This window comes from Grammomys surdaster, unplaced genomic scaffold (genome assembly GCF_004785775.1).
Source record: "Grammomys surdaster isolate TR1022 unplaced genomic scaffold, NIH_TR_1.0 66, whole genome shotgun sequence".
NCBI lineage: Eukaryota > Metazoa > Chordata > Mammalia > Rodentia > Muridae > Grammomys > Grammomys surdaster.
In genome coordinates, this window is record NW_021604568.1 from 16,823,962 (window position 1) to 16,850,967 (window position 27,006).

Here is a 27,006-nt window from a genome sequence, read left to right on the forward strand (position 1 = left end):
GCACCACAGAGCACACAGCACTACAGAGCACACAGCACCACAGAGCATACACCACTACAGAACACACAGCACCACAGAACACACAGCACCACAGAACACGCAGTACCACAGCATACAACATCACAACACCACACAGCACCACTGAGCACAGAGCACACGACACTATTGCCTCTCCTATGTATGTAGGGAGCTTTGAGCAAAGGTTTGATTCTGAGCAGAACAGTTAACACATCAGGAATGAAACTGTTGTGTTGTGAAAGGCTTGGGTGTGGCTAGCATCTGTGAACTTGGATTATAGGAACTATTCCACTCTTTCCTGGTTTTCTGTGCCTTCACTATGGGGATTGCTGTCTCCTTGTAGGAATCTGGAATTCTGAGCTACCATACAGGCAGAGGGTACCTGGGAACATTTCCCAACCCCAAATAAAACCTGGGAACTATGTTTTTGATATATTTCCCAGAGAGAAACATTGTATCCATTGTATTTCATCATAGTTGCTGAAAGAGCAAAGCCAGTGTCTCCCCTGAGCAGGAGGTAGAGAGGCTGAGGAAGGCGGCTCTCTGATATTTTGTCCCTGGTGATCCAGTGGAGCGTTCTTACCATGTCAGGAAATCTCACTAAGGCACAAATATACTGTGATCATAAATCCTAGCTACTTATGAGTCTTTGGACATGGGATAGTTGTAGGGCTACTGACAAGGTATAGCATACAGCTTTGGAGGTGCTGCTATATCTAAGCTAATCTCAGAATGATTTTCTTTAGAACATAACCTGATAGGTCTTGAGGAGAAGCCATTTGTTCTTCACAAAGATTTACTGACTTAATTGCTTTTGGAGAAAAACTTGGTAGTGTTGATTAAGAGGAGAAATTAAAAAAAAAATTTATGGTAGAGGTTCTAAGGGTTATGCTGTCCTGGGACTGACTGGTGTGCTGTCCTGGGATTGATTGGTGTGTTGTCCTGGGACTGAGTGGTGTGCTGTCCTGGGACTTAGTGGTGTGCTGTCCTGGGACTGACTGTTATGCTGTCCTGGGACTGACTGGTGTGCTGTCCTGGGACTGACTGTTGTACTGTCCTGGGACTGATTGGTGTGTGGTCCTGGGACTGAGTGGTGTGCTGTCCTGGGACTGACGCCAGGTTGTGTTCTCCTGGCACTGATTCTGAGTTGTATTGCCCTGTGGTTTGTACCGTTGTCCTCTGTGTCCTCTGCTTCCCCTTCCCCTACCAGGGAGAATCTGATGGAGGCCAGTACGGTGGCTGGTGTTTCTTTTCACACAGTCACCATGCTGTGGCTCTGTGCTTTCCAGCTGCCCCTTCATTCCTGTTCCTTAGTGACTTCTGTGTTCTTTCTCCCTCTTCCACTCTTTCCCATCCCGGCTCTGCTCCTGCGCGTGTCACACGGGGCAGTGTTTCATGGCACTATTACTGCTATCTCTGCCCATTTTACAGACCGTGGGCTCTAATAATGGGTCAGGTTCAAGGTCTGAGGCAGGGTCCTCAGCCTTCCTGACGCTGTGACCCTTTAATAAACTTCCTCACGGTGTGCTGACCCCAACCTTAAGATTATTCCGTTGCTTCTTCATAACTGTAATTTGCTACTCTTGTGGATCTTACTGTACATGTCTGATATGCAGGGTATCTGATATTCGACCCTGTGAAAGGGTCATTTGACCCCAAAAGGGCTGTGACATATAGTTTGAGAACCTCTGATCTAAGCTGACAATTGAAGAATAAAATAAGAATTTTCATTCTATTTTATATAAAAAAATATATTACAGGGAAGCCTGTAAAATGAACTAATATATCTGGAGGCAAGAGTGGTTCCCTGGAGTTGCGCCATCTTCGTCTCCATACCCCTGAGCGTGCTAGGCTGTGTCATGAGGGGCAGCCAGGGTTAATGTTGCTGAGCAGATGATTTAATAAGGTTACCTGGAGTTTCCATGTAAGCCTAGTGAGCAGCCTTGGAAGTGGAAGAGACAGGAAAGCCAGGACATGTGGCCGTGTAGGCTGCAGGGATGTGATCGCTGGCTTTGAAGGAGAAAGGGACCAAGAACGTGGGCAGCCCCTGAGAGCTGGAAAAGGCAAGGCATGCGCTTGGGGATGCGTTTAGCTGAGCTTCTCCCCTAGGACTGCAGAAGGAACGCAGCCACACCAGTCCCTACAGTTCTTTTAAAATTGATATTAATCATTGTTGTAGCATGGTAGCCTGCTTTAGATTTCCGACCTGAGAACTATGCCGGGCGGTGGGGTCTCTTTAAACCACAAGGAAAGTTTGTTGCAGCAGCCATAGGAGACCAACCCGCATTCTTACCATCAGCCCCTTAAGATGGAAACTAAGTTTCTACTTACCACCTTAACTAGATATTTTTAACTTCACAGGTTATAAAGCACAGTGAAAAGTTTCAGAAGTACTACAAACAAAGCTGATAAATAATTATTTATGGTAGCTACTTCTACCAAATGACTGTTCTTAATTATGTTTGCTGTATTTCTTAGTTCTCTTCACGCTTATTTTTTTTACTTTTATTTTGTGTCTCTGAGTGATGCCAGAGGAGGGCGTTGGATGCCCTGGAGATTAGAGTTATGGTTGGTTATAATCTGCCATGAGCGTGCTGGGAACTGAACCCCAAGCCCCTGGAAGAGCAGTCAGGGATCACAGCCCAGGCACTGAGCTGCGTCTCCACCTCTCTCCAGGCCTGTTCCAAAACTGAGCTCTGCTTTGTGGTTTCCTGCTCTGGTTTACACTTAACAGAAATAGTTTTCTTTTTTTGTTTGTTTGTTTGTTTGGTTGGTTTTTTGAGACAGGGTTTCTCTGTGTAGCCCTGGCTGTCCTGGAACTCACTCTGTAGACCAGGCTAGCCTCGAACTCTCAAACTCAGAAATCCGCCTGCCTCTGCCTCCCAAGTGCTGGGATTTAAGGCGTGCACCACCACCGCCCGGCTCAGAAATAGTTTTCATGTTAGTTTTTAAAAACTTTGAAACGTGTTGTAAACGCTTTTTTTCCCCCTTATCTGCGTAACAGTAAAAATACAGTTGTGTGGTTGGTTCTCCAGCTGAGGCCTTGGAGGTCATTACCAAAGCTCTGTTCCAATGCCTGACTTCCTTAGGAGCATCCTTCCCAGCGGGCCTTTTAGTCACTTTGCATTACTAAGGGGATTCCTCCAGCTGTAATGGCACTGCCAGCTCAAGGGGTTAGAGACTTAAATAAACACGGGCGAGAGCTCCCAAGCGTGGAGGCTGTGGACTGGCAGCATCGTACCCTTGTCTGTGGGCACCGTGTGTAGAAGACCCCTTATACCTAGAAACTAGTGTGCTGGGACCTCACATAGGCTTTTTTTTTTTAATTTTTTTTTAAAGTTATAGAATATTGGAAAATAAAGTAGTAGCTGTGAGGAAACCCCTTATTTTATCCACCGTGTGCTCCATGTTCCCCAGGCCAGGCATCCGCTTTCCAGTGACTGCAGTTTCTCTCGTCTCCTGTGCTGACCTTTCCAGGTTTGACTGACGTGCTCTCTTCTGCTTCTGCATGTAAGGGCTGTCCTCTTAACTTTGTTAACATTTGTCTCCCTGTTAGGCTGTATCTTGGATGGCTAGGCCAAGTGTTACTCAGTTCTGCGCTACACAGTAAAGTACAGAATAGGATCTTGCAGATCAATGTTCACAGGAGTGCAGAGCTTGGGAGTGGGGTGGGGAGAGTAAAACTGCAAACTCCAGCCCTTGACTCCGCCTCTAGCCCTTCATAAAAAAAAGCCGCTTCGTGGCAGGATCCCAGACGTAGATACTCTTTCTAGATCCCACTGTTGGACGAGCATTCTCCTAAATTCTACTTCCACTAACCACCCCACCCCTGGCCTTGTTTCTTCTCGAATACACAATGAGAGGGTTTTTCTGGGTGACTCTCAAGTGTCTCCATGACAGTTCATCATTCTGGACCACCTAGCTAGGCTGGAAGCCACCATCCGGGTGCAGCATGCGACTGAGTTAAAATCCCGTGTCAGCCCGCTTGTAAGGTTGACAAATGCACTGCCCCCCACTCTGGTCCCGAGACTGTGTGCAGTTTGCTCTTTGAGGGCATATTTTTCTTCTTCATGTGTGTCCTCACCAACTTACTCCATTTGCAACGCTGACGGATGAAGCCTTCTTTGGCCTCCCACTTGTGGGTGTTCCTCTCGAGACTTGTCCCTGCAGCTCCTCCCTCTGTTCACGTTGACACTTCTATACACTGTCACATGACATTTAGTAGTATTCACCCACTAACTGGGGCAACGGTTTTGAGCACTTTGATTTCTTCCTGTCTGTCATTTGCGCGCCGGCGCGGGGGGCGGGGCGAGAATACTTAAGCTTCAAAGTCAGGAACTAGTTCTCCAGCTCTGTGGTGTCCTCTCAGGACTACATATAGTAGCTGCTGAAAAGCTATTGATGCATCTACCTGTGATCAGGTTACATCAAATCTTTGTTGCTGTTATACAAAGTTTCTGCCTCATCAGCAGCATTAGCAAGCGCTGCCATTTGAAGAATATCGAGCTCCTCAGAGCTACTGAAGGCAAACGACCTTTGATCTTAGTTCTTGAACGATTACGGTTCTACTCAGAGATGGAGGATCCATCCCAGTGAGTGTCATGGGAATTCAGGATAGACTTTATGAATGAGCTGAGGCTTCAGCTAGATTTCCGAGGTTAAGCTTTGAGTATTAAGGAGCTGGGAACTTTGTATCGAGCACACTCTGAGGGCTTCAGAAACAGTTACGAAATGGTCTGAGCTGGAAAAGGAAGACTGGGGTGTAGCTTCGCAATGGCCAGGCTTTTATATAAAGAAATGACTAAATCCACTCTACCGTCCCTGGGAGCCGTGGTATGTCAGGATAAGTAGCGCTGAAACAGAGGAAGACAGCAGCGACTGTGCTGTGGTTGGCTGGTCTGGGTTAAAGCGGTTCTGTTGGCCCTCATTCCAGCTGTAGCCTTCTCTCTGTTGGGCTGATTACCCGTGTTTCTCCTTCTTGATTGTGTACTGCGTGCTACTAATCATCTTTAATGGTTCGTTAGCTGCGATGATGGCTTTTGCTTTGTTAGTGATGAAGTCTGTCAGGGCTTCGTCAGCCCTCTTGAACATGGCTAATTGTACCATGTATTTTTTTATGGTACTCATATAAAATCCCAGTGCCTCCTCTGAGACTGATCTGAATCTTCATTCTCTAATTGGTTGCGCTGAGGCGTTTGCTGTGTTTAATATTTGGGAACGGGAAGGTATTCTTTCTTTTCTTCCTTTTCGTATTCAGAATTTCTAGTTGTCTGACATTATCTAACTGGATTAATAGCGGCCCCGAATTCTGTTAAGTGTATATTCTCTGCAACCTTGCACTGCATAGGCCAGTAAATTAGGAAAAAGATATGCAGACGTTTGACAAACCTCATTTTCAGAATACATTGTAAAAAAAAAAATTTTTTTTTTCTTTCATAGTGGTTGGGATTGGAAGAGGAACAAAAATGCTGACCAGCATGTTGTCGGGGTCCAAGGTAAGACTAGGAGAATGCATTTCTTTCTTCCATGTTTTTCTCAGTGACCATCTTGCTTTTCTATTGCTGTGACAAACCACCATGACCAAGGCAACTTACTGAGGAGTGTGACTGGATGAACCATCCCAGGTCAGATTCTGTGATGGTGGAGCAAAGACCCGGTGACAGGGGGTTGGGGCAGCAGCTGAGAGCTCACATCTCAAACCACACACAGGAGGCACGGAGCACACTGGGAATGGCAGTAGGCTTCCGAAACCTCAAGGCCCACCTCCAGTGGCAGACCTCTTCCAACAAGGCCACAATGCCTAATGGCTCCCAAATAGTTCCACCAACTGATGGCCAAGTACTCAAACAGATGGGGGCTATTTTCAGTAGTTATAAAGTGGAAACACCGAGGGTGGCTGGGAAGATAATTCAGATCTCAGGTGGTATGGACCTTGACCATGACCTCATTGAAGGGTGCAGACGAGTGGATCCAGGGGCTTGCTGGTCACCCAGTGTCATTAGGAAGCTGAGCTCCAGACTCTGTGACAGACCCAACAAAAAACAGATAATGAAGAGACATTCATGGAAGATAATCCAATGTCAATCTCTGTCTCCACACATGCAGATACCTCCACACACATCCCCACATACACCTTCACACACACACACACACACACACACACACACACACACACACCAAAGAAGACAGCAGGAACGAACCCTTTAAGATGATAAATGATGTTTGTCTATGGAAGTAACCCTGACTAAATCCAAGTGTACTTTTTAGGCACTTGGGAGGGGAGGAAGAGGATAAGGATGAGGAAGACGAGGAGGAGGAGGAGGAGGAAGAGGTTGGAAACCTCGAGCCACTTGGGGTGTTCAGCATAGTGGAAGGAATACTGTAGAGAAAGTCAGAATGTGAAAGTTGTCTACCTCCATAGGCTAACACCCCCATCCCACCCCTGCCATATACATAAACCCACACATACAGGCAAAAAAAAAAAAAAAGTGTTTAAAATGTACGTCATCGCTTTCAGGTAGATTAATACATTGTTCTTAAACATTGCTATGCAGAGTTTACAGTCTGTTTTTGACACAAATTTTTTGCCAGTGGCCTTGTTTCTTAACTACAAAATGTAAATGATGGCTGTTCAGTAGGGGGATTAGGATTATATTTATTTTATTTTTTACACTACTTGGTACTTTCTAAAAGTTTTACAATCAGCAAATCACTTTCATGTCCGTGACAAAGAGACATACTTACATTAATAATTTGTTCAAAGTTCCCCCCCTCAAGCTAAGATTGGTTGAGGTCGCTGAAATATTTGCTATTCATATATTCTCCACAAAATCATAAGCACGCACAGTGCTCCATGGGACTGAAAGAGTTCACTTGTAAATTCCAGGCATATTTTCAGAAAAATGACTGAAGATATAGACACATCTGGTTCAGGTTTTATTTGGTATAAACCGTTTTGGTGTTCACCTGGAAAAGCTGGGTGTTACTCGCAGAGAAATCAGGGATCCTCAGATGACTGTCACAGAGATAGAACATCCCCAGGTGGGTCTCGTCCCAGAAGCCTGGCTCTATCTTTCACGGACTGTCAGTCAGGCACTGGGGTGTGGCTTTCCTCACACTTTCCATTTTATGTCGATTATTTGTTAAGTGGATGAAGTCATCTGACTTGTGTTGAAGCGTATGTATATTTTGTTAGAAAATAACTATTAATAGATACTGTTCTGATAGACTGTATCTCTTACTTTGTTTGTTGCTGTGATAAAATACACAACAAAAGTAACTTAAGGGTTTCTTTTTGCTCACGGCTCCTGGGTTCAGTCCATTATGGTGGGGAAGGCATGGTGGTCGGAGCAGAGGCCCCGGCCATACTGTACGTGAGGAAGCAGGGGGTGACGTCGGATGCTTATGCACTGGTCTGGGACCTCAGCCCGTGGAACCATCCAGCCTGCTTTAGGGTGAATCTTCTGGGACCTCAGCTTGTAAAATGGTCCAGCCTACATTAGGTGAATCTTCTGGGACTTCAGCCCATGGGATGGTCCAGCCTACTTTAGGGCAGATCTTTCTACCTTATGTAACCCCGTTTCCACAATTCCTTACCAGTGGCTTCAAAGATTTGTTTCCATTGTGCTTCCAAATCTCATCAAGTTAACAATAGAGACTCATGTAGACCATAGTAAATTCACCTTATTGTGAGGATGTGTGTGTGTGTGTGTTTCAGTAAATAACTCCAATCCTACATATGGAGTACCTTTGTTTGAGGCAGGGTCTCATGTGACCAAGACTGGCCTTGAACTCTTGATTGTCCTGTCAGTACCCGTCAAGTGTGGGGCTTAGAGACATGTACCACCACGTGACTGTGACACATAGTCCCTGGTATACGTTTGATATTTTATTTCTAGTTCATTTTAAAAGATTTCAGTGACTGTAGCCCCCTAACTTGACCCAGACTTCATGATTGAGGTGATGTTCACTCTTTATCTACTTCTTAAATGTTCAGATGGATTCTTACCCATATCACACACTGCTTGAAACATTGTGCTTGTGTGTAGGGTTGTGTAGGGTGTAGTCATATACTTTCCCTCTAGGGCAGTAGGCGCTCAATTTATGTTAGACGTGTATTACTGTGTATGCTCCCCTTGTGAGCTAGGAGGCATTGCTGTTCCAACTGGCTGCATGTCATTTTGCAGTCAGGAAACATCATTAGAAGTCCTCTCTGCCTGGCACCCTTTCATACAGTCACTCTAGACCAACAGGCAGAGCGCTAGATTTCATTTTATTACTTTGTTTGCTTATTAGAGGCAGAGCCTCACTACCTAGCCCCAGCTGGCCTGGAACTCACTATATAGAGCAGGTTGTCCTGGAACTCACTATATAGACCAGGCTGGCCTGGAACTCACTATATAGACCAGGCTGGCCTGGAACTCACTGCTTCCTGAATGCTGGGATTAAAGGTTGTTGCTACCATGGAACTCTTAAAATAAAATCTTCAGGCCATCTACTATTGCTAATGTCTGTGAAGAAAGAGCCTGCTGGGATACCCAGCTCCTTCCCTCTCTTTTCGTCTTTAGTCTTTTTCATCAGCCCTGCACGCTTGCTTGGGTCCCTGCTGGGCTGTGCTATGATCCTCTTCTTCCAGTCTTGCATTTCTCACTGTCCTGTTGAAGCTGTGTGTATAACGTGTGCAAAATGAATTTTGATTCTCCTTAAGGTTCTCTAGTGCGTGTAAGTAGTCGTCACTGCTCCTGAGTGTTTTACAGTCGCCACGTCCTCCCTCTCTTGCATTCCAGGTCTGCTTGATTGCTCAGCTGCACGTTCTGTATACATCCGAAGTCAGTTTCATCCAAACAAATTCTGGTGGGAATCTTGAGTACAGTTAATTTTTCTTCTTTTTAAAAATTTCTGTAATCTTTCACATTGTAGAGAAAACAGCAGTCATCAGAAATAAAAAGCTTTTTTTTTTGTTTTTTTGTTTTTTTGTTTTTTGTTTTTTGTTTTTCGAGACAGGGTTTCTCTGTGTAGCCCTGGCTGTCCTGGAACTCACTCTGTAGACCAGGCTAGCCTCGAAATCAGAATTCTGCCTGCCTCTGCCTCCCAAGTGCTGGGATTAAAGGCGTGCGCCACCACTGCCTAGCCAGAAAAAGCTTTTCTTAAAAAAAAAGCAAAAAGCAAGAATGGGAAGGGGGAACGAGAAGTAGGAGAGGAGGAAGGAGGGGGAGACAGTTTCTTTTCTTTTTTTTTTTTTTTTTTTTTTTTTGGTTTTTCGAGACAGGTGTTTCTCTGTGGAGCCCTGGCTGTCCTGGAACTCACTCTGTAGACCAGGCTGGCCTCGAAGACAATTTCTTTAGACAGACATTTCACATAGTAAAGGGTTTGGGGTGGGGATAGGTGTGAGTCTTAGATAGTTTACAAGCCAGGCATGCTGGCACACGCTTTTAACTCCAGCATCCTATTCAGGAAGCAGAGGCAATAGGTATCAAGACCAGTCTGGTCCACATAGAAGTATCAGCTAGAGCTACACATCGAGACCCTGTTTCAGAAAGAAAAACAAAAACAAAAAAAGGCTTGGAATCCATGTAGAAATGAGACTGCATAAAATATAATGTAGACGAATTTATTCTGTGAGAGTGAGCTGATGTCTGGTGTGTAACGCGTGGTGTGAAGGGGATCCAGCGCCTCCCCACTCTCCCTAAATTAACTCTTTGAACCAGTTAATTCAGCAAAAGCTGGGTAGCACATGGACTTTGAAGTCTCAGTCTTTGATGAGGTTCTGGAGAACTGCCTTTACAAGCTTTCTAAATGATGATTAAAGTTGGCCACTTCATCATGTCTTAGAGACCAGATGAGCAAATGGAAGCGTTGACCTATGGTGAAAATTTGAATCTAATTAGTATTTCACAGATAAGAGGCTAACCCATATCTACAAGGAGACAGAGCACAGTGTGGTTTCTCAGGCAAAGCTGGCACGTCTCACAACAAGTCTCACTGGCTACAGCTGCCCACCCTGGCTGTGGTTAGAGGGCAGAGGTTTCTCCAAGAATGCTGGTGTTTTTGGGTTCAACAGTCATGGCATGCCAGTTAAATTTAGCCAGTTCTTCGCCAATCCATTGGTCTTCTTCAGGGGCCAATGCAGTTCGTTCCTTTTCTGTATCTTCTTAATTTTCAAATATGTAATTGCCGCCACCCCTCCCCCCTCGTGCAGTCTTGAATTGTGAACTTCCAAGTCAAGCTTGAGATGAAAGAGGGCAAGGTTTTCTGAGCCAGAAATCCCAAGTCCTAAGGAGCACACACTTCAGTGGAATTTTCTACAGGGTTTCATTGTATAAAAGTATGCAGTCATAACCCATGAACATAGCCGAATTCACAGGTCCCAGGTGCCATCCTGGAGAACAAATAACTCCAGAGCCCAGTTCTGTGTGCAGCATAGGCAAGTGAGAAGAAGCACTTCATACTCCACAGGAGGACACTCAGCTGTGTGTGCCCCATGTCCTGTTTCTTCTTTCCTATATATATCTTTTTGGTGGTGAGCCAGAGGCTTGCTTTGTCTGAGTGGCTTTTCCAAGTGGCTTATCGATAACTGGGCAGAACATAAGATTTATTCTCATTAGATGCCAGTGTAAGATAAAGAGAAAGCAGCCATCTTTTAGACAGTCTGCAAGGATTAGTCATGGACTCCTCAGAGTCTCCATGGAAATCACAACCATGTTAATAAATTTGCCTTTTTTTCCCCCTTTGCAATCTCAGAACACAAAACCACACAAACCAGAATTTCTACCTGATGTGCACTGTGATGGCTAAGGTAGTGAATAAATGCAGGCAATATCAAAACATACACTACATATATATTTGAGATTTTATCAACAGGACTGGAGCAATCAATGGCTCAGTGATCGAGAACATTTGTTCTTCCTGTAGAGGACCTGGGTTCTGTTCCCAGCACCCACACTGTGGCTCCCACCCATCTGTAACTCCAGGTCCGGGGATCTGAGCCCTTCCCTGACTTCTGCTGGCACCAGCACTCATGTGGTGCACATACATACGTGCATACAAAACACTCGTGCACATAAAATACAAATAAATAATTCTTTTTTTTTTTTTTTTTTTTTCTTTTTGGTTTTTCGAGATAGGATTTCTCTGTGGTGTAGCCCTGGCTGTCCTGGAACTCACTCTGTAGACCAGGCTGGCCTCGAACTCAGAAATCCGCCTGCCTCTGCCTCCCAAGTGCTGGGATTAAAGGCGTGCGCCACCACCGCCCGGCCTAATAAATAATTCTTAATTTTAAAAATTAAGGTGTCTCAGTTAGGGGTTTACTGCTGTGAACAGACACCATGACCAAGGCAACTTTTATAAGGACAACGTTTAATTAGGGCTGGCTTACAGGTTCAGAGGTTCAGTCCGTTATCATCAAGGTGGGAACATGGCAGCATCCAGGCAGGCATGGTGCAGGAGGAGCTGAGAGTTCCTCATCTTTATCTGAAGGCTGCTAGGAGAAAATTGGCTTCCAGGCAGCTAGGGCGAGGATCTTATAGCTCACACCACAGTGACCAATAAGGTCACACCTACTCCAACAAGGCCACACCTCCAAGTAGTGTCACTCCCTGTGCTAAGCATCTCAAACCCCCACACTAAGGCTTTTAAGTGCGTCTTAAGTACATGCAGGGGTTCTGAAACCAAAATGTTTGAGAACTGTTGGTGTAGGTATCATGTCCTCTAAAAAGAACTCACATGTTGCAGGACAGAAGGAAGACCCAGGAGTTCTTTGAGAGTTGGCATGGATAGCCTAAATATCTAATGTTATGACAGAAGTGTGAAGAATTGCACACTCTTCAAGCCTGTGTGTAAGTCTACCAACTTTGTGTCTAGCTGATACCGTTTCTGTCTGGTAGGGAAACAGCAGAACAACGGTGTGAAATCCTGCTAACTGTTTATAATTTGGGAAAGTTCGAATCAGGTCGTGAAACACGGGAAACAGCGGGTGTGAGCAGGCAGTCGTGTGCCGAGCAGCACGGTGCGAAAGCCCAGGAAGGTGAACCACCGAGAGTGCCCCTTTCCCTCGGTATAGTCTCTAATGTCTTCCCTTCACGGTAACTTCCTAGAGGTGTAGAGTCCCTGTGACCTGTTTAGTTTGTGTTTGGGAATTTCACACACACTGAGGACAGTATCTTGTCCTTCCACAGTTCTTAGGAAGTACAGCGGCATCTGGATTTGAGGCAGCCCTCCACTTGCGTATGTCTCACAGACCGCCTGCTTTGTCCATCCTCCGGGGCAGGGGAGATGAATGGGGCAACTTTGAAAAATGAAAGGCTTTGATGTTTAGTGAAGAGAAGAAAATGGGGCTCGTTCTCTTGGCTTGTTCCAAGGACATCCAGAATCCGGAGACCAAAATGGATGCCGGACACATGGCAAGCATAAGGTGCCGAGTTCAGACATGTTGTATAACAGCCTACAGCAGATGCATTCAAAGACACTGTATCTAACACTTTATCATGATTTCCTTATAAATATAGACAGTGGATTACCCCTCACCCCCACTCCTACTTCCAGTTTGTGCTGGTCTGCATGCATACAGAAGCCAGAGGCCAACCTCGGGTGCCTTTCCTCAAGAGCCAGTGGCCTTGGTTTTTGAGACAAGGTCTCTTATTAGGAGAGCTTGCTGACTAGGTTAGCCTGGCTGGCCAGTGAACCCTGGGGATCCACTTGTCTCTCTGTCTTCCAAGCACTGATTTTACAAACACACACCTCTATGCCTGGCTTTTTATGCGTGTTCTGGGTTCTCCTGGTGTAGCAAGCGCTGAGCCATCTCCCTAGCCTGCCTCTGTGTCACCTGTGAGAACTCACTGTAGTTACACGAGTCACTCTGACACCGCTAACTGGGAATCGTTCTGTGTTTTTGTGCTGTAGTGACTGTTATCCGTTGCTTACCGGGGACAGAAACTGTTGTTTTAGATTCTCCGCTGCTTCTCACGAGGCACACAGCATTTTTCTTACTTTAAGATTAGCCAGTTCTGGTGCAGCTACATTGTGCTTAAGCGCTTTACCGTCTGTGAGAGAGCTGTAACTGCCTCCCACGAGTCTGCATCTGAGTCTCTGCTCCTGCCTCTTATCCTTCTGCGCCCTCCCCAGGGATGCTGACTCAAGCTTGCCTGCTCTTAGCTGAAGGGGAAAGCCTCGTGACCCGGGTGACGGGACTGAGTGTGGAGTTAAGAGGAACTAACTTTTGCAGTCCTAATGAAACTTTCAAAAAACTGTGACTCAAAAATACCAGGAAATTTCCTCCTGCATTTCATTCGAGCTATGAAATCCAATGGGATCGGAAGGTGGCTTCATCAGAGGCCGTTTGCTGTCACGCCTCTGCGTATTGGTGGTCATCACAATTTTAATTTTCTTTTTCTCTTTTTAGTTCTTTTACTACCACAAGTTTATCATTAATAAGTTTGCATGTCTATAAAATACTTTGAGGCTCTGTCCGCAGACAGGGTCTCATTAGTGTAGCCTACCTGGAACTCTGTATGTAGCCCTGGATGGCCCAACTCACAGCCTTCTGACTGACACAGCGTCCCAGGCGCTGGGATTAAAGGGTGCAGCACACCTTCCAGGAGCGTCACTGTAAGAGCCACACAGGTACAGATCCTTTTCTCCAAGAAACAATAGCACTTCCCGTCAAAGGCTCAACAAACTCAGGATTAGTCCAGTAAGAGTGGAAAGATCGAATCCTGCAGGTGTGGCTTAAATGAAGGCGTCGCCAGTCCTCAGCCTCAGCCAAGGCGGCTTAGTCCTACAGAGGCTGACCTCCTCTATGGAGCATGGTCCATTCTAATGCCAGTCTCCTTTCAGAGACCTTTAGTATCCGTCCTCTTACTGTGAAGACACACGGCTGGGTAAGGGTGCTTCTGCTATACCTGGAGATCCAGCCTCGTGTTCCCCATAGGTTTCCAATAACTCTTCCCTATGTGAGCCATGAGGTCACTAAGAGAGCTTTAGTGTTTCATGGAGAAGTGGCAGATCATTCTACTTGAAGTCACTTTCATTGCATGTCACTGGTTCTTGGGATGCCGGATTGAGATTGGTTCTTGGGATGCTGGGTTGGGATTGGTTCTTAGGATGTCCGGTTGTAGTCTGTCATGGCATTCTTTCCAGGTGGGCGCATAATGTTCCCGCTCTCTGCAGAGTCTTGGTTCCAGGGCCGCTGTGGGTAGCGTCCATGGCTCCTCACACCCTGTGAAAACATGATGTGATGTACCCAGCTCTGCCCTTCCCCTCGTATGCTAACTGTCCCGAGACTTGTAGCACAGGGCACCTCCTACAAAGGAAACGCTGCATAAGCAGTTTTTAAACTGGGTTATTTAGGGGATAACGACAAGTCTGTACATCATTAGCACAGATCCTTTTTATTTTTAGAATATTTCGGATCTGTGGTTGATTGAATGTGTGTATGTGGAACTCGATGCAGAGAACCAACTGTGTTTGCAGTTTCCTTAAAAACCAGAGCGCCCAGGATAAAATGGTTTTGGGAATTTGCAATAAAAGTATACATATAAGCCGTAAAACCAGCTTAAGGGGTTTACTTTTCTTTCTCTGGTCGGCTGCTGTGGGGTGTTTTTGATGTTTCTGTGCTCACAGATGTTTCACACATAACAGAAACAACACAATGGTCTCAGTGCAGTGTTCCTGCCTTCACTTTGTTCCAGGTTGACAGTGTTCATAAAATTCTCTCCATCAGGAGAGATGCCTGAGAGTCCTGTGTCACTCAGGGCCACCTTTGTCATTTCCTTTCCTAGAGGTATATCGCCATCGGAGAACTGGGGAAAGCTACGGATACGCTGGATTCTACTGGGAAGGTAACAGACGAGAAGCCGTATGGTAAGAAGCCTCTGACACTATGCTCCTCCGCAGTTAAAGTTCCTGTGATAGCAAAATGCAGAACTCAAGTAGCATGCGGTGGCATCCGTTGGTAATCCCAGCACTTGGGAGACTGAGGTAGGAGGATTGCAAGTTCCAGCCTAGCCTGGCCACACAAGTGAGGCCCCGTCCCCAAAAGAAAAGTCCCAGCGGAGTTAAAGCAAACCTGTGACTTGATGCTATCAGGTCTCTGTACATTCTCCAGCTCTTAGCAAACCGGACATGCTCATCACACTGCATCGTGTTTGCTGTGAGTTTAACAGAGACCTTGTAAGTTCTTTCCCCCGCAGAGTGTTTGCAATGTGCAGAATTACTTGTATCTATAGCTGGGATTTAGGCTGGTTTTCCCCATGAGTGAATGACAAGACACAGTTACTGTCACGTTGGATTTGACCTGTGTTGTGCCTCTATTTTTTTTTTTTTAAGTGACTTTCCAGCTGTTGAAGTAAATGTGCCTGAGTCAGTCATCACGTGCCTGTGTTTTGGAATGAAAAGATCCTACAGGGGAGAACTAATTCTCCGAAGTGGAGGGAACTCCCCAGGGCCCACCTTAATTTGTCTGCTATTCTTTTTACTACTCTCAGAAAGGGTAGATAAACGAACCGGTCTCCTAGCAACCCACACAGCACCGGAGCTATTTATAATGCGGCACTTGCCTTGTTGCCAGAGAGTTCACCTGCGTGGCTGTGTCACCGATTGCGAATTATTCGTCGGCATTCTGGTTTTCCCCCATGTCTGACATCAGCTCTTCTCGGTTTGGCTGCAGACAGTGTGGTGTCTGCTTCCCTGTGCTTGTGTGTTGATTGCCCTTACGACCTATTCCACATTACGCCAGTAGAGAGACCGGGCTTCTCTGGCTGACACCCCAGTGGCACTTTGGTATCTCATTCGGTTAGTCAAGCAATATAATGAAAATTAAAACCTCTCATTTATTTCCACACTTCAGACGTTGAATTATCCTTGACATTAGTATTAGAATTAACAAATGCTAGCAGACCCTCATCCAGCTCAAGTCCAGCTATAACTTCCATCCAGTGGGGTTTGAGGGGAAAGACGCGAGGCACATGACAAGAAGTGACAGAGACTTTCGGAGTTTGCCAGGGGTGCGTTGGTGACAGTCAGTGACACATAGACACGTAAGCCTCCCATGTCCTCATCCTCATTTGGCAGGCATAATGGGAAAGGGGGCTTTGGAGGAGGGCAGCCTGAGGAGGAGGCACAGCCTGAGGAGGATTTAACATCCGTCCACCCTGCCCTAACCGGGGCTGTGAGCATTTCCTACCTCTTTATCTGCTGGCTCCAAAATAGGAATGCTTTAGCTTCCTGCCGTACTAAAAGGTGACTGGGCGCCTCACAGACACACCGTGATCAGTAGGCTGGCCTAGTAGTTGAGGCAGAACTGATAGTGTTTGAACTAGAGCCAGCCTTGTAGCCGAGCCAGAGACATTTGTAGTTAGAATTGAGCCTGGTAAGTACAAGGCACTCCCTAATTATTGATGAATTGAGGGGACAGTAAGGAGGTGGTCAGCTGTGACCCAGGCTTGAGGTTATAAAGCTGGCTAGGGAATGCTGCTACCCAGAGGGATACTTTCTTCCCAGCCTTAAGCTCGTTGGAGTCATAAGAAATTCTGCACAGCATTTGTTGATTTGTACCTTTGTTTATGCTCAGGGTTAGAGAGAGACTTGGTGGGTGAAGTGATTTGCTGCTCAAGTGTGAACCCCTGAGTTCCAATCCCCAGGACCCATGTAGGTCAGCACCTGAACTCTAATCTCAAAATCCAGAGTTCTTATGGGGAGATGGAAACGGAGACAGGAGAATCTCCAGAAATTACGGGCCTGCTAATTTGACAGATGGAGCAGCAAGCATGATGGCAGGCAAGGACTCGAGGTTGTCTTCTGACCCCTACATGTTTGCCCCTGCTACCTGGGCATGGGTGGGCACCCACACACTCAGGCACATGCATGCATTCTCAAACACACACTTACACATGCACATGCTCTCACACACACACACGCACACACACACATACATACACAGAGACACTCACATGTACACACACACACACACAGACACTCATATGTACACATACACACACACATACACACACACACACATTTTTTAAAAGTGAAAGAAAGCCCATTGTGTCAATGTGATGACTCCTAAAGTCGGGGAGTAGCTCTCGTCGGACGCCCAGAGAGACACATCCGTCACACCGTTTACCGAGCAGTATTTGAGGTTGGAGAATGACAGCTCCAGACGTTCTTAGCAGATTGGCAGGATTTTTCCATTTCCTTCAGTAAATCATCAAATATTTGCTATCTGAAGCCACAGTGGTGAAGCCGCCAAGGACAAGAAAAGGGGGTTTAAAGTCTAGCTTCTGCCTTAAGGGGGAATTGTTTCTAGTCCTCTGAGGCAAGTGCTTCATACGCCTTTATAGTATTATCCTGAGATAAAATCAGAAGCCCGGACCTGTCTGCAGACACATATGTCTAAAATCAACAGAGTGCAGCCCATAGACTATAAAGAAGGAATAATTTGCAGTCAGTAACTGATAAGCAAATGCAGACGCTAGGACACTAGGCTCCAGGAAGTAGCAGCTACGAACCACCAACTGCACAGTGACAGGCGTCCTGTCAGTGACTCAGTACATGTAATATAGTACTGAGACAAAAGTGATTCGTTTTGAGATGTATGGCGACGTTCTAGCAGTCTCTGTATGCTGGAGTCCTTGTACTTACTTGTATTTAAGAGCTTTGTTGTTAGCTGTTATAGAGTGGGCAACAGATAAGTTCATAGTTCATCCCTGCCCCACAGGAGCCACGGCCCCTCCTTTTCCCAAGGTAGACTCTAACTTCCGCACTGTGGTGAGAAGCCTTACACAGTCTGTGTGTCCTTCTGTGTTTGGATTCTCCCATGTGTACATGTGAGATTTATCTACGGTGTTACATGTCACCATATCTTGAAGTTTTTTTTTTTATTGCTATGCTTGACATGTATATACCACTTCACAGACACATGTAACATACACAACACATTCTCTTTTAAAAGAAGACTCACATACTTGTTTGATGTGTGTATGTGAGTTCCTGTGTGGGCATGTGTGCGCGTGCACATGCCTACACTCCACGTATGGGCCTTTGATCCCTTGGGATGGAGTTAGAGGCAGTTGTGAGCCGCCTCGTGAGTTCTGAGAAGCAAACCCAGGTCCTCTGCAACAGCAGCCAGATGCTCTTAACCGCCGAGCATCTCTCCTGCTTGCACATGTTCGTCTGGTTTTGCTGGGTGTTGGATGCGGGACCTCATGCATGGTGGCAGGCGCTGTACATCACTGAGCATTGCACCTCAGACTCTTCTCTTAATAGACACGTGGGTTGTTCTCAGCTTGGAATTTCACAGAACAAAACTACACTTTGTGCTCGTTTCTCTTGTGTTTAGACTCAGCTGCTAGGTTCCAGGGTGCTCGAGTGTTTAACTGCACTGAAAATGGTTAAATGGTTTTCCAAAGTGTTTCCGCCACACTGTGCAAGTTCCATGTGGCCCATACCCTTCACAGCATGTCATGTCAACAGTGTGATTAACTTCATGCATTCCAGCAAATGGGCAACAGTCAGCTGACTCTGTGGTGGCTTTTGGCAGGGGTGGGGCAGGACAGTGCCTTAGCCATCTGTACCTACCAGCGTGGGTGTGTCACCCGCTTCCTTCTCTGGTTAGTTGTCTCCCTGATGTGTTTGAGTAAAGAGCTCACATCCACCTGCATGTACGCACATGCACAGGCACACACGCTCACACACACACACATTTTTTAAACAAGAAAATTTTTTTCTGTGTTCTAGAAATCTTTGCTGCTTTGCCTCTAACATTACATGCCCAGTCCATCAGTTTCCTTTGAGGATATGCAGTAGGCCTCGCTCTTTCTCCAGGATTCTGCATGTCACAAATCAAGCACCTCAGCAGGTGTGGGTTTGTCTGAAGTCTGCATTGCCAGCTCAGCAAGCTGGTCCTTCCCTGTCTCAGCACCAGAGGATCTGCTATCTTAGAGGACAAATAGATCTGCCCACCTTGTTGATCACAGACCTCTCCCCACCCCTTTAAAAATAACTATTTTATTGAAAGAACTTACTTTTTTTCTTTTGCTGAAATTCGATATGTACCTTTAAATCATGAACAGGAAGTGAGTTTGCGGAGGGATGTGCAGGTGACCGTGGCTGCCCTGGGTTCATGAGTGGGATAGCCATGCCGTGTCTGTGACAGCGTTAACAAGCTTTTTCTTTGAATTGTTTTGTTTTCTCCATATTCAAATGTTAAACTAACTGCACATTTCTGGAGGTGATTCAGCATGGTCAGCGTGTACTACATATTGTACTTCACAGGTGAAGATTCTGGGGGTTTGCACCCGGATTTATGAGTGTGGGTTTGTATTTGTTTTTTCTCCTCTGGCCCCCAACTTTACTCTCTCAGAGTTCTGACTGGGCCCAAGAATTATGGTTGCTGTGAGAATTTTTTTTTTTTTAAGATTTATTTTATGTATATGAGTACACTGTCACTGTCTTCAGACACACCAGAAGAGGGCATCAGATCCCATTACAGATGGTTGTGAGCCACCATGTGGTTGCTGGGAATTGAACTCAGGACCTCTAGAAGAGCAGCCAGTGCTCTTAACCATTGATGTTACTGTTTTTAAGCCTGGCATTGTCTTTGTGGTGCTGGAGTATAAACCCAGAGCTTCACGGTGGCCTTGCCTCTGAGCTGTGCCCTTGACCCTGTTTTTCTTGGCTTTTAACAGCTTTTCTGTTTTCTGGAAGAACTCGTATCCAGTTGAAATTACCTCTTTTTCTACTTTTTGCTACTGCCTTCTAGTGACAGCAGATGTGCTTTTATAAGGAAAGTTTCAGATTACGAACTTTGTTTTAAAATCGCTGTCTGCTGTGCTGTTCAGTGCTTCGTGTTTCTCCCCACAGTCCTGTCTAGCGGATCTCAAATTCCAAACCTAATCGGTGTGAAGTTGTTCATAATATTCTCTCATGATTCTTTTATTTTGATGTAACATCGAACTTTATAAAACTGTAAGAAAAGATGAAGTAACTTTTCCCCATCAGCCAAGAGCAAGCTGGGCCAGTCTGCCCCGCCCCTCCCCTATGGCCCTTTGTCAGCTTGCTCCACTGGGAGTTAATTTCCGTATATAACCTCAAGTGTGGCTCTCAGAGGGGTGTGTGTGTGTGTGTGTGTGTAAGCAACTGGGTATTTCAGTGCCAGTTTTTGAAATACTTCTTTCCAAACCTCTGAGCATCTGTCAGAAGCCAGCTGTCTCCTATGCTTGCTTTTGTTCTAGAGTGTTTGCTGTCGTCCTTTTTATCTGTTTGCCTGTTTTTGTTTTTTTTTTTTAACCTGGTGCTCTATCTGATGTCTGGAATGTTGAGCCATAGATTGTTAGTTCTCAGACTTATTTTTCATTATTTTTTTTTTTTGCTTTGCATTTCTGTATGAGTTTTGAGTAGTTCCCCCCATCTTTCCATCGCTCTGTGTTTCACTCTCCCACTCTGTGTGCATCGCTGTCTCTCTTTCTCTCTGTGTGTCTCTCTCTGTCTCTGTCTCTCTCGTTCCTTCCCTCCCTCTTTTTACCACCCCCTCCCCGTACCTCCCTCTTCCCCTCACACATGCAGACAGAATGTGCATGTGCATGCTTCCTGAGATTTAGCTGATTCTGTCTATCAGTTTGTAGAGTCTCCCAACCCATGCAACAAGATTAGCTCTCTGTGTAGGTCATTGGGCGGCCATACTTCCTAGTTTTCAGTGAGCTTACTCATGTCTTAGGTATAGGGAATTTCACATTTTGGTGCTCTTGGGAATACGGTCAGATATTAACTTCCGATTATTCATTGTTGCTATATAGAAATGGAGTTGATTTTATATATTAATCTTTCATCATCCAGCCTTGTTCAACACATCTGTACAAATTGATTTTTACTTAGATTCTTGGGACGAGTCTAGACTGCTTTTCAGACCTATGCTAGTGGCTCCATAGCTTTTTTAGTCTGTGTTGAGTTTCTAAGGTGTTCATCAGTTCTTTCTGTGTGCAGATCTTTGTAAGAACTTTTGACAGTGGTTATGTTTTGAATGTTACACGGAGTCACTATATGTATGTATAGCTTAGAACTCAGCCAGATCTCAGAAATCCCACCACGTCTCTCTATGTATTTGCCTTGAATCCTGGCTCTCGCTGACTCCCCACCCGCTGACCTGCTCAGAGAAATCCTGGTCTTTACCTGGGAGTTGCCCTCTGAAATTCCAGGCAGAAGAAGCACATTCTAAGGTCTTTGCCTTTTTCTCCTTCTCTCCAAGATTACAGTCCTGCTATGCTGGGTGGCTGGGAGCGGTGTCGGCTGATGCTTTGCTGGCCTAGCAGCTGCTACAGGTCTGTCCAGGAATGGCGTAGCATGGTAGAACATCGTGCTTAACTTGTTCGTTCTGCTTTCAGCTCTGCTGTTCAGGTCTCAACCACCGTGCTGTGTGCACAGAAGGATGGATGCATTGTAAGCAAACAGTGACTATATGGCTTGTTCACCTGTATGTTAATTTCATGGGGATGAATGAAGTGTGTGTATGTGTGTAAGTGTGGGTGTGGGAGTGGTATGTATATGTCTGTGTATGTGTGTGCAGTGTATGCATGTGTGCGAGTGCATATGTTTAGTGCTGGGGATTGAACTCAGGACGTATATTTTCTTGTCAGGCAACTGCTTTACCATGGAGCTACAGCCCAAGCCTAGAGAAAGACTTTTAAAAATGCAGTTCAAATGAATGCTTTCACACCGATGGCTCATTATTTACTGAACAAAGTGTGAGATACCCAGGCCCCTTTGCACTTGAGCTGCGCCGCTCTTCTCTGGGTTCATCACTGGGTATCCTGGATGTGGAGAATTGAATTCTGCATTTTTAAGATCTTATGGTGGAGGCATTGTTAAATTATGAGACAGCCGCCTGATTGGACTGATGCTGGGCTTTAGAGACAGCCAGCACACTTCATGACAGCACATGATGCTGGGTTTTATCATAAAGTAACCTGTTCTGTGAGCTCTTTGTCTGCTCGTCCTAACATTGGATAAATGATTGGCCTAGGTGACTTCTAAATGTCCTTCAACCTGGAGATTCTATTACCCTGAGCAAATTAAATTTCAGCAAGACCGTCCTGAGTTCCATCTTTATAGTGTATGTTATCTCAAAGGAAAAACTGTCTTTGTCTTCAAAGCCCAAGATTTCGTTGGTTAGCTAATAGCTTAGCATGCTGTGGAAAGCAGCAGAACAATCAGCACATATCACAGATGCCTGAGCTAGAAAGTATGATGAGAAGGCGCATGTCACAGTATCCGTGTCTGTCTGTCTATCTGTCTGTATGTGTGCCTTTGTGTATGTGTGTGTCTGTGTATCTGCCTCTGTGTGTGTCTTTGTGTGTCTCTCTCTGTGTATGGTGTTTGTGTGTCTGTGTGTGGTGTCTGCATGTAGTGTGTATGTCTCTGTGTGTGTCTTAGTGGGTCTATGTGTGTATGGTAGCTGTGTAGTATGTGTGTTATCTGTGTGTGTATGTGCCTCTGAGTGTGTCTTTCTGTGTCTCTGTGTGCGTGTGCATGTGTGAGTGTCTGCGTGTCTCTGTGTGTGTTGTCTGCCTGTGTGTGTGGTATCTGCATGTAGCATATACATCTCTGTGTAGAGTCTGTGTGTATGTGGTGTCTGTGTGTGCACACACATGCATCAGTGAGAGAGAGCCACTGAAGCAGGACAGAGGCAAACACGTTCACAGAAAAGGAATGTCAGGGAGGAGCGGGGCCTGGCAGGAATGGAAAGCTGGTCTTGTTTCGAACCCTGGCTGAGTTAATGCACTGTAGTGGTTTCACCAACCATTGCATTTCGTTAGCAAGTTCAGCTAGGCACCTAGATTTGGCAAGCTCGGATTAGCCTAACTGAGGTGCCACCTGCAATCACTTCTTAATGTCACAGTAGAGTGAGACTTCTTAACGGGTAAGTCCTCACCTAGACTCTGAGCCACATCTCTGCTCAGTGAGCAAGGCGGCGCTGCTGCCGGGCAGGCTCTGTGGTGCTGGAGGCTGCTGCAGCTCCTCACTGTCTCAGTCTTGTTTGTGTTAGGCTTATAAGGTCACAGTGAGGCTAAGACTGCCTTCCTGGGTGTACACAGAATCCCTGATGCCCTTTAAAGTTTTACCATGGTGTTGGACCAATTCAGAGCACAGTAATTTTTTTATTAATATTTTTAAATAATATCAAATATACTTTACCTAAAAAAGTTTAAATTTTCTGAAAAATAATAAGAGCATTGACTGTCTAAACGAGTTATAGAATATTTCCAAGGCATGGTTTGTTCTTGAAGCGGATGTAAAGGCTCATCTGCAAGTTTGAAAACCCAGACCCTAAGCTCCTGTGCTGTGTTTGTGACCGTCTGCAAGCAGAGAGCGATTTCACCACTGTGGCGAATGCACCAAACAGACCTGAAGATGTGCCTGACGCGTGGAGAGCTTTATATATGAGTCTCCAAATCTTCGAAAGTCCACCTTTAAAAATGCTTACCAAGCCAAAGTCCTCGCTGTGTGTATTCCGTTTCCGTACTTGTTTGTTTTTAAGCCGACTGAGAATGATCATTTAAAAGCAGAGGGAAGTCCTGAGAGCAGAGAAGGGTCGGGAGACAGATCAATAGCTCTGCTTGGAGACAGAGTCAATGTGTGTGTATGAAATTTATTCCATAGCACAGACCAGTTTTAAATTCTATCAAGTGAAACTGACGGTACAGCTGCGCCCGCCATCCTCTCTGCTGTAACAGATACTGGACGTGGAGCCGTGTGGGCATTATCTGCGTGCCCTGTGATCACCCTGTATCGATCGCCCTAGGACCATGTCTGTAGCTAATTTCATATCTCTCTTGGGCTTTCTCGAGTCACCGTCAGAATCGCCCAATACATATGTGATGCATTCTTTTAGACTGAGGAATAACTGGGGTAGGGTGGGAATTGAACCAAGGGAATTAAGTGTCTATAAAAAAACAACATTTTCTTTGATTTTCATCTCAATATGTATTTCATCCTTTTCTATAAAGGCAGCATTTGGCCTATGGATGCATTGCAGTTTACACTGTTTTCATTCATTCCTTCTTTTTAAATTAATTTTAATTTTTTTTACATGTCTAATTACACCGTACATGAACTAGATGGTGGGATCAAGGCCCAAATAAGGAGCCCTAGAGAGTCTGGGGTTCATGACAGGACAGAAGGCAGGTCCAAATGACACCTCATTTGTGTGGCTATGCAGAGAACTTGGCACATGGCAAACTCAAGTTTCACCTTTCGGAACTGTTTGGATTTTTATTTTATTTTGTTCATTTTTATTTTTTGATATTGTTGTTTTTAACTTATTATTGATTCTTTGTGAGTTTCGTATCATACATCCTATCCCCTCGTATCTACCCTCTGACCTTGCAACACCCACCCCCCAATAAAAAACTCACAAATAAGCAAATAAAACAAAAATAAAAAGTCCAAATCATAGAAAGCATCTTGTTGCAGAAGCTCTAGTGTGCCCCACAGTACGTCCACACATCTTCACTCGTGCCCTACAGTACGTCCACACATCTTCACTTGCAAATGCTCACTGCATTGAGCATTGGTCTGGTTTGAAGTCTCTGATTTCTGTGATGCTATCATTACTGGATCCTCACCGGGCCTCTTCCTGGTTGCTGTTGCCCTGTGTCATAGAGATCTTGCAGTTTGATCAACAGGACTGGCCCTTCTGTGTTCTTTAGCAGTTCACGGATGATGTAGATTTTGGGGTGTGCCAACTCAGAGCCCTGGATCTGGGTCTTGATGGTAGCTGATGAAGCCTCCAGCTCTCCCTTATCTGCACCTAGGGGGAGCTTTCCAGTGCTGCTCTGGCCTGGCTACCCGATGTCTGAGTGGCAGGAGGCAGTGTCAGCTCTCCTGCTCTCGTGCCCCTGGGACCAGCTTACCCACACCCAGATCTCCAGAGCCAGCTCCACTGGCTCAGGGCCCACACTCCCGAGTGCTGCAGCCAATGAGAAGCAAGGCTAGCTTTCCTGCTCGCAGATGTTGGGGCCAGTTCTCCCGAGTACTGCAGATGGTGAGGAGCCAGTTAGGGGAGAGATCACCCCCTTGCCCACTCCACCTCATGGCAGATGAGTGTTGGAGCCAGATCACTGCACCTGCTGCCTACCAGGGCCACCTCTACCGTGCTGCCCAGGAGAGGTGTAGGGCACACTTTCCTGAGTGCTGCAGCTGACAAGGGGTAGAGTGAGGACCAGGGAGGGAGGGCATCACCCCCACACCCACACCACCTCACAGAGATAAGGCGGCGGTCAGCTCTTCCAGTCATGCCCTGAAGGCCAGCTTACCCATGCCCCTGCTACCAGGGCCAGCCCCACTGTGCTGCCCAGGTGAGGCTCAGGGCCTGGTCTCCCAAGTGCTGCTCCCAGTGAGAGATGGGACTAGCTCTCCAGAGTCCCTTAGCCTGAGGGGCAGGGCCAGTTCTACACAGCCCTTGAACATCTCTATGGTCCCAGGCAGCTGCCCAGACCAGGGATGTCCCCATGGTCTCCAGTGGTAATATCAGCCATGGATATTGACACAGATGTCTTCCGATGCATGGTCACAGATCTAGACATGACCCTCAGGGGAAGCATGAACTAGGACTTTACCATGGCTTCAGATGGTTACTGGCTACTTACCACAGGCTATTCCTTCCCTCCCTCACATCTCCACTTCTGTCTTTCTTCATAATGCTCACACTGTTCGTTTTGCTTTCTCTCCCGTCTGTCCACCACACACTCGCACATTGTAGTGATTCCCACTGCAGATGGGCCTCTGGGTGACCTCGATCCACACTGCATGTCATGGCAGCAATGGGCCTCTAGGTGGCGTGGTGGCAGGGAGGTCTATGGATATCCTCCTCATGGCCCTGCATGGTTTTGGTGCCAGGTGAGGCCAGTCTCTGTGTATCCGCTGCCCCTCCACTCTGTGGAACAAAGGGTGGGTCTCTAATCCTCCTCACCAGTACCTTGAGGCATGATATGGCGATGGGCAGGTCTCTGGATATCTTCTATTTATTTATTTGTATAGATGTTTTGCCCGCATATGTCTATGCTACTGTGTACCTGATGCCTTCTCAGGCCAGAACAGGGCATCAGATCCTTTAAGAGAAGAGTCACAGAGAGATGCGAACTCTGGATTGCTAGGAATTGAGCTCAGGTCCTCTGGAAGGACAGCCAGTGCACTGAGCCATCATTCCAGCCCCTGTAATTTGTGTTTTCATAGAAAAAAAAAAAAAGAATGACTTTTCACAGTTGGGGCTGCTGCCTCTGTGGCCATTGTCATCTTCCCTTGGTTCATTTTTGGCAGATAAAATAACACAAGAAGATATCGAAGGCATTCTGCAGAAGTTTACTGGGAATATAATGCAAGTACCCCCCCTGTAAGTTCAGTTATTGAATTTATGTTTAATTTTATCATCTGTTGGTTAACCACGAATTAGAATGAAGTGGGCTCTCTTTTGCTGTCTTTTAATCTGGACAGTGCTTATAAAAAAGAGGTGAGTCCACCCAGCCCGGATACAACGCTTTGATCCCAAGGCAAAGGTTTATTTCATTCTGTGCTGGATGATAGCGCAGCCTGGCCTCTGCGCATCCTGTTTCACTGGCTTTTCAATGTCTATCTGTAGACATCACGGAAGTGACAGAGTCCAGAGAGGCCTCTGCCCTCCAATTACAGTGAAAGGACCTTGTGGAAACAACAGACTGGTGACTCGGGGTCCCAAGTGCTGCCTGTTTGTCCCAGGAATATTTTAATTTTTTTAATAAATCTTTTTTAAGATTTATTTATTTATTTTACATGTGGGTGCTCTATCTGCATGTACACCTGCACACCAGAAGAGGGCATCAGAGCCCATTACAGATGGTTGTGAACCACCTTGTGGTTGCTGGGAATTGAACTCAGGACTTCTGGAACAACAGATAGCGCTCTTAACCACTAAGCCATCTCTCCAGCACATTCAACAGACAAAAGTTATAACTTTGTACCGGGCAT

At 45.9% G+C, this 27,006-nt stretch overlaps 1 protein-coding gene across 1 annotated transcript in view; it reads left to right on the top strand.

The window, feature by feature from the left end:
* The window catches only part of Trub1 (TruB pseudouridine synthase family member 1), a 37,371-nt gene that overhangs the window by 5,530 nt on the left and 4,835 nt on the right, over positions 1–27,006 (top strand). The window contains exons 3-5 of the mRNA XM_028776266.1: positions 5,458–5,513; positions 14,793–14,874; positions 26,323–26,395. Coding sequence (XP_028632099.1) covers positions 5,458–5,513; positions 14,793–14,874; positions 26,323–26,395 — 211 coding nt within the window. The remainder of the gene's footprint in view (positions 1–5,457; positions 5,514–14,792; positions 14,875–26,322; positions 26,396–27,006) is intronic.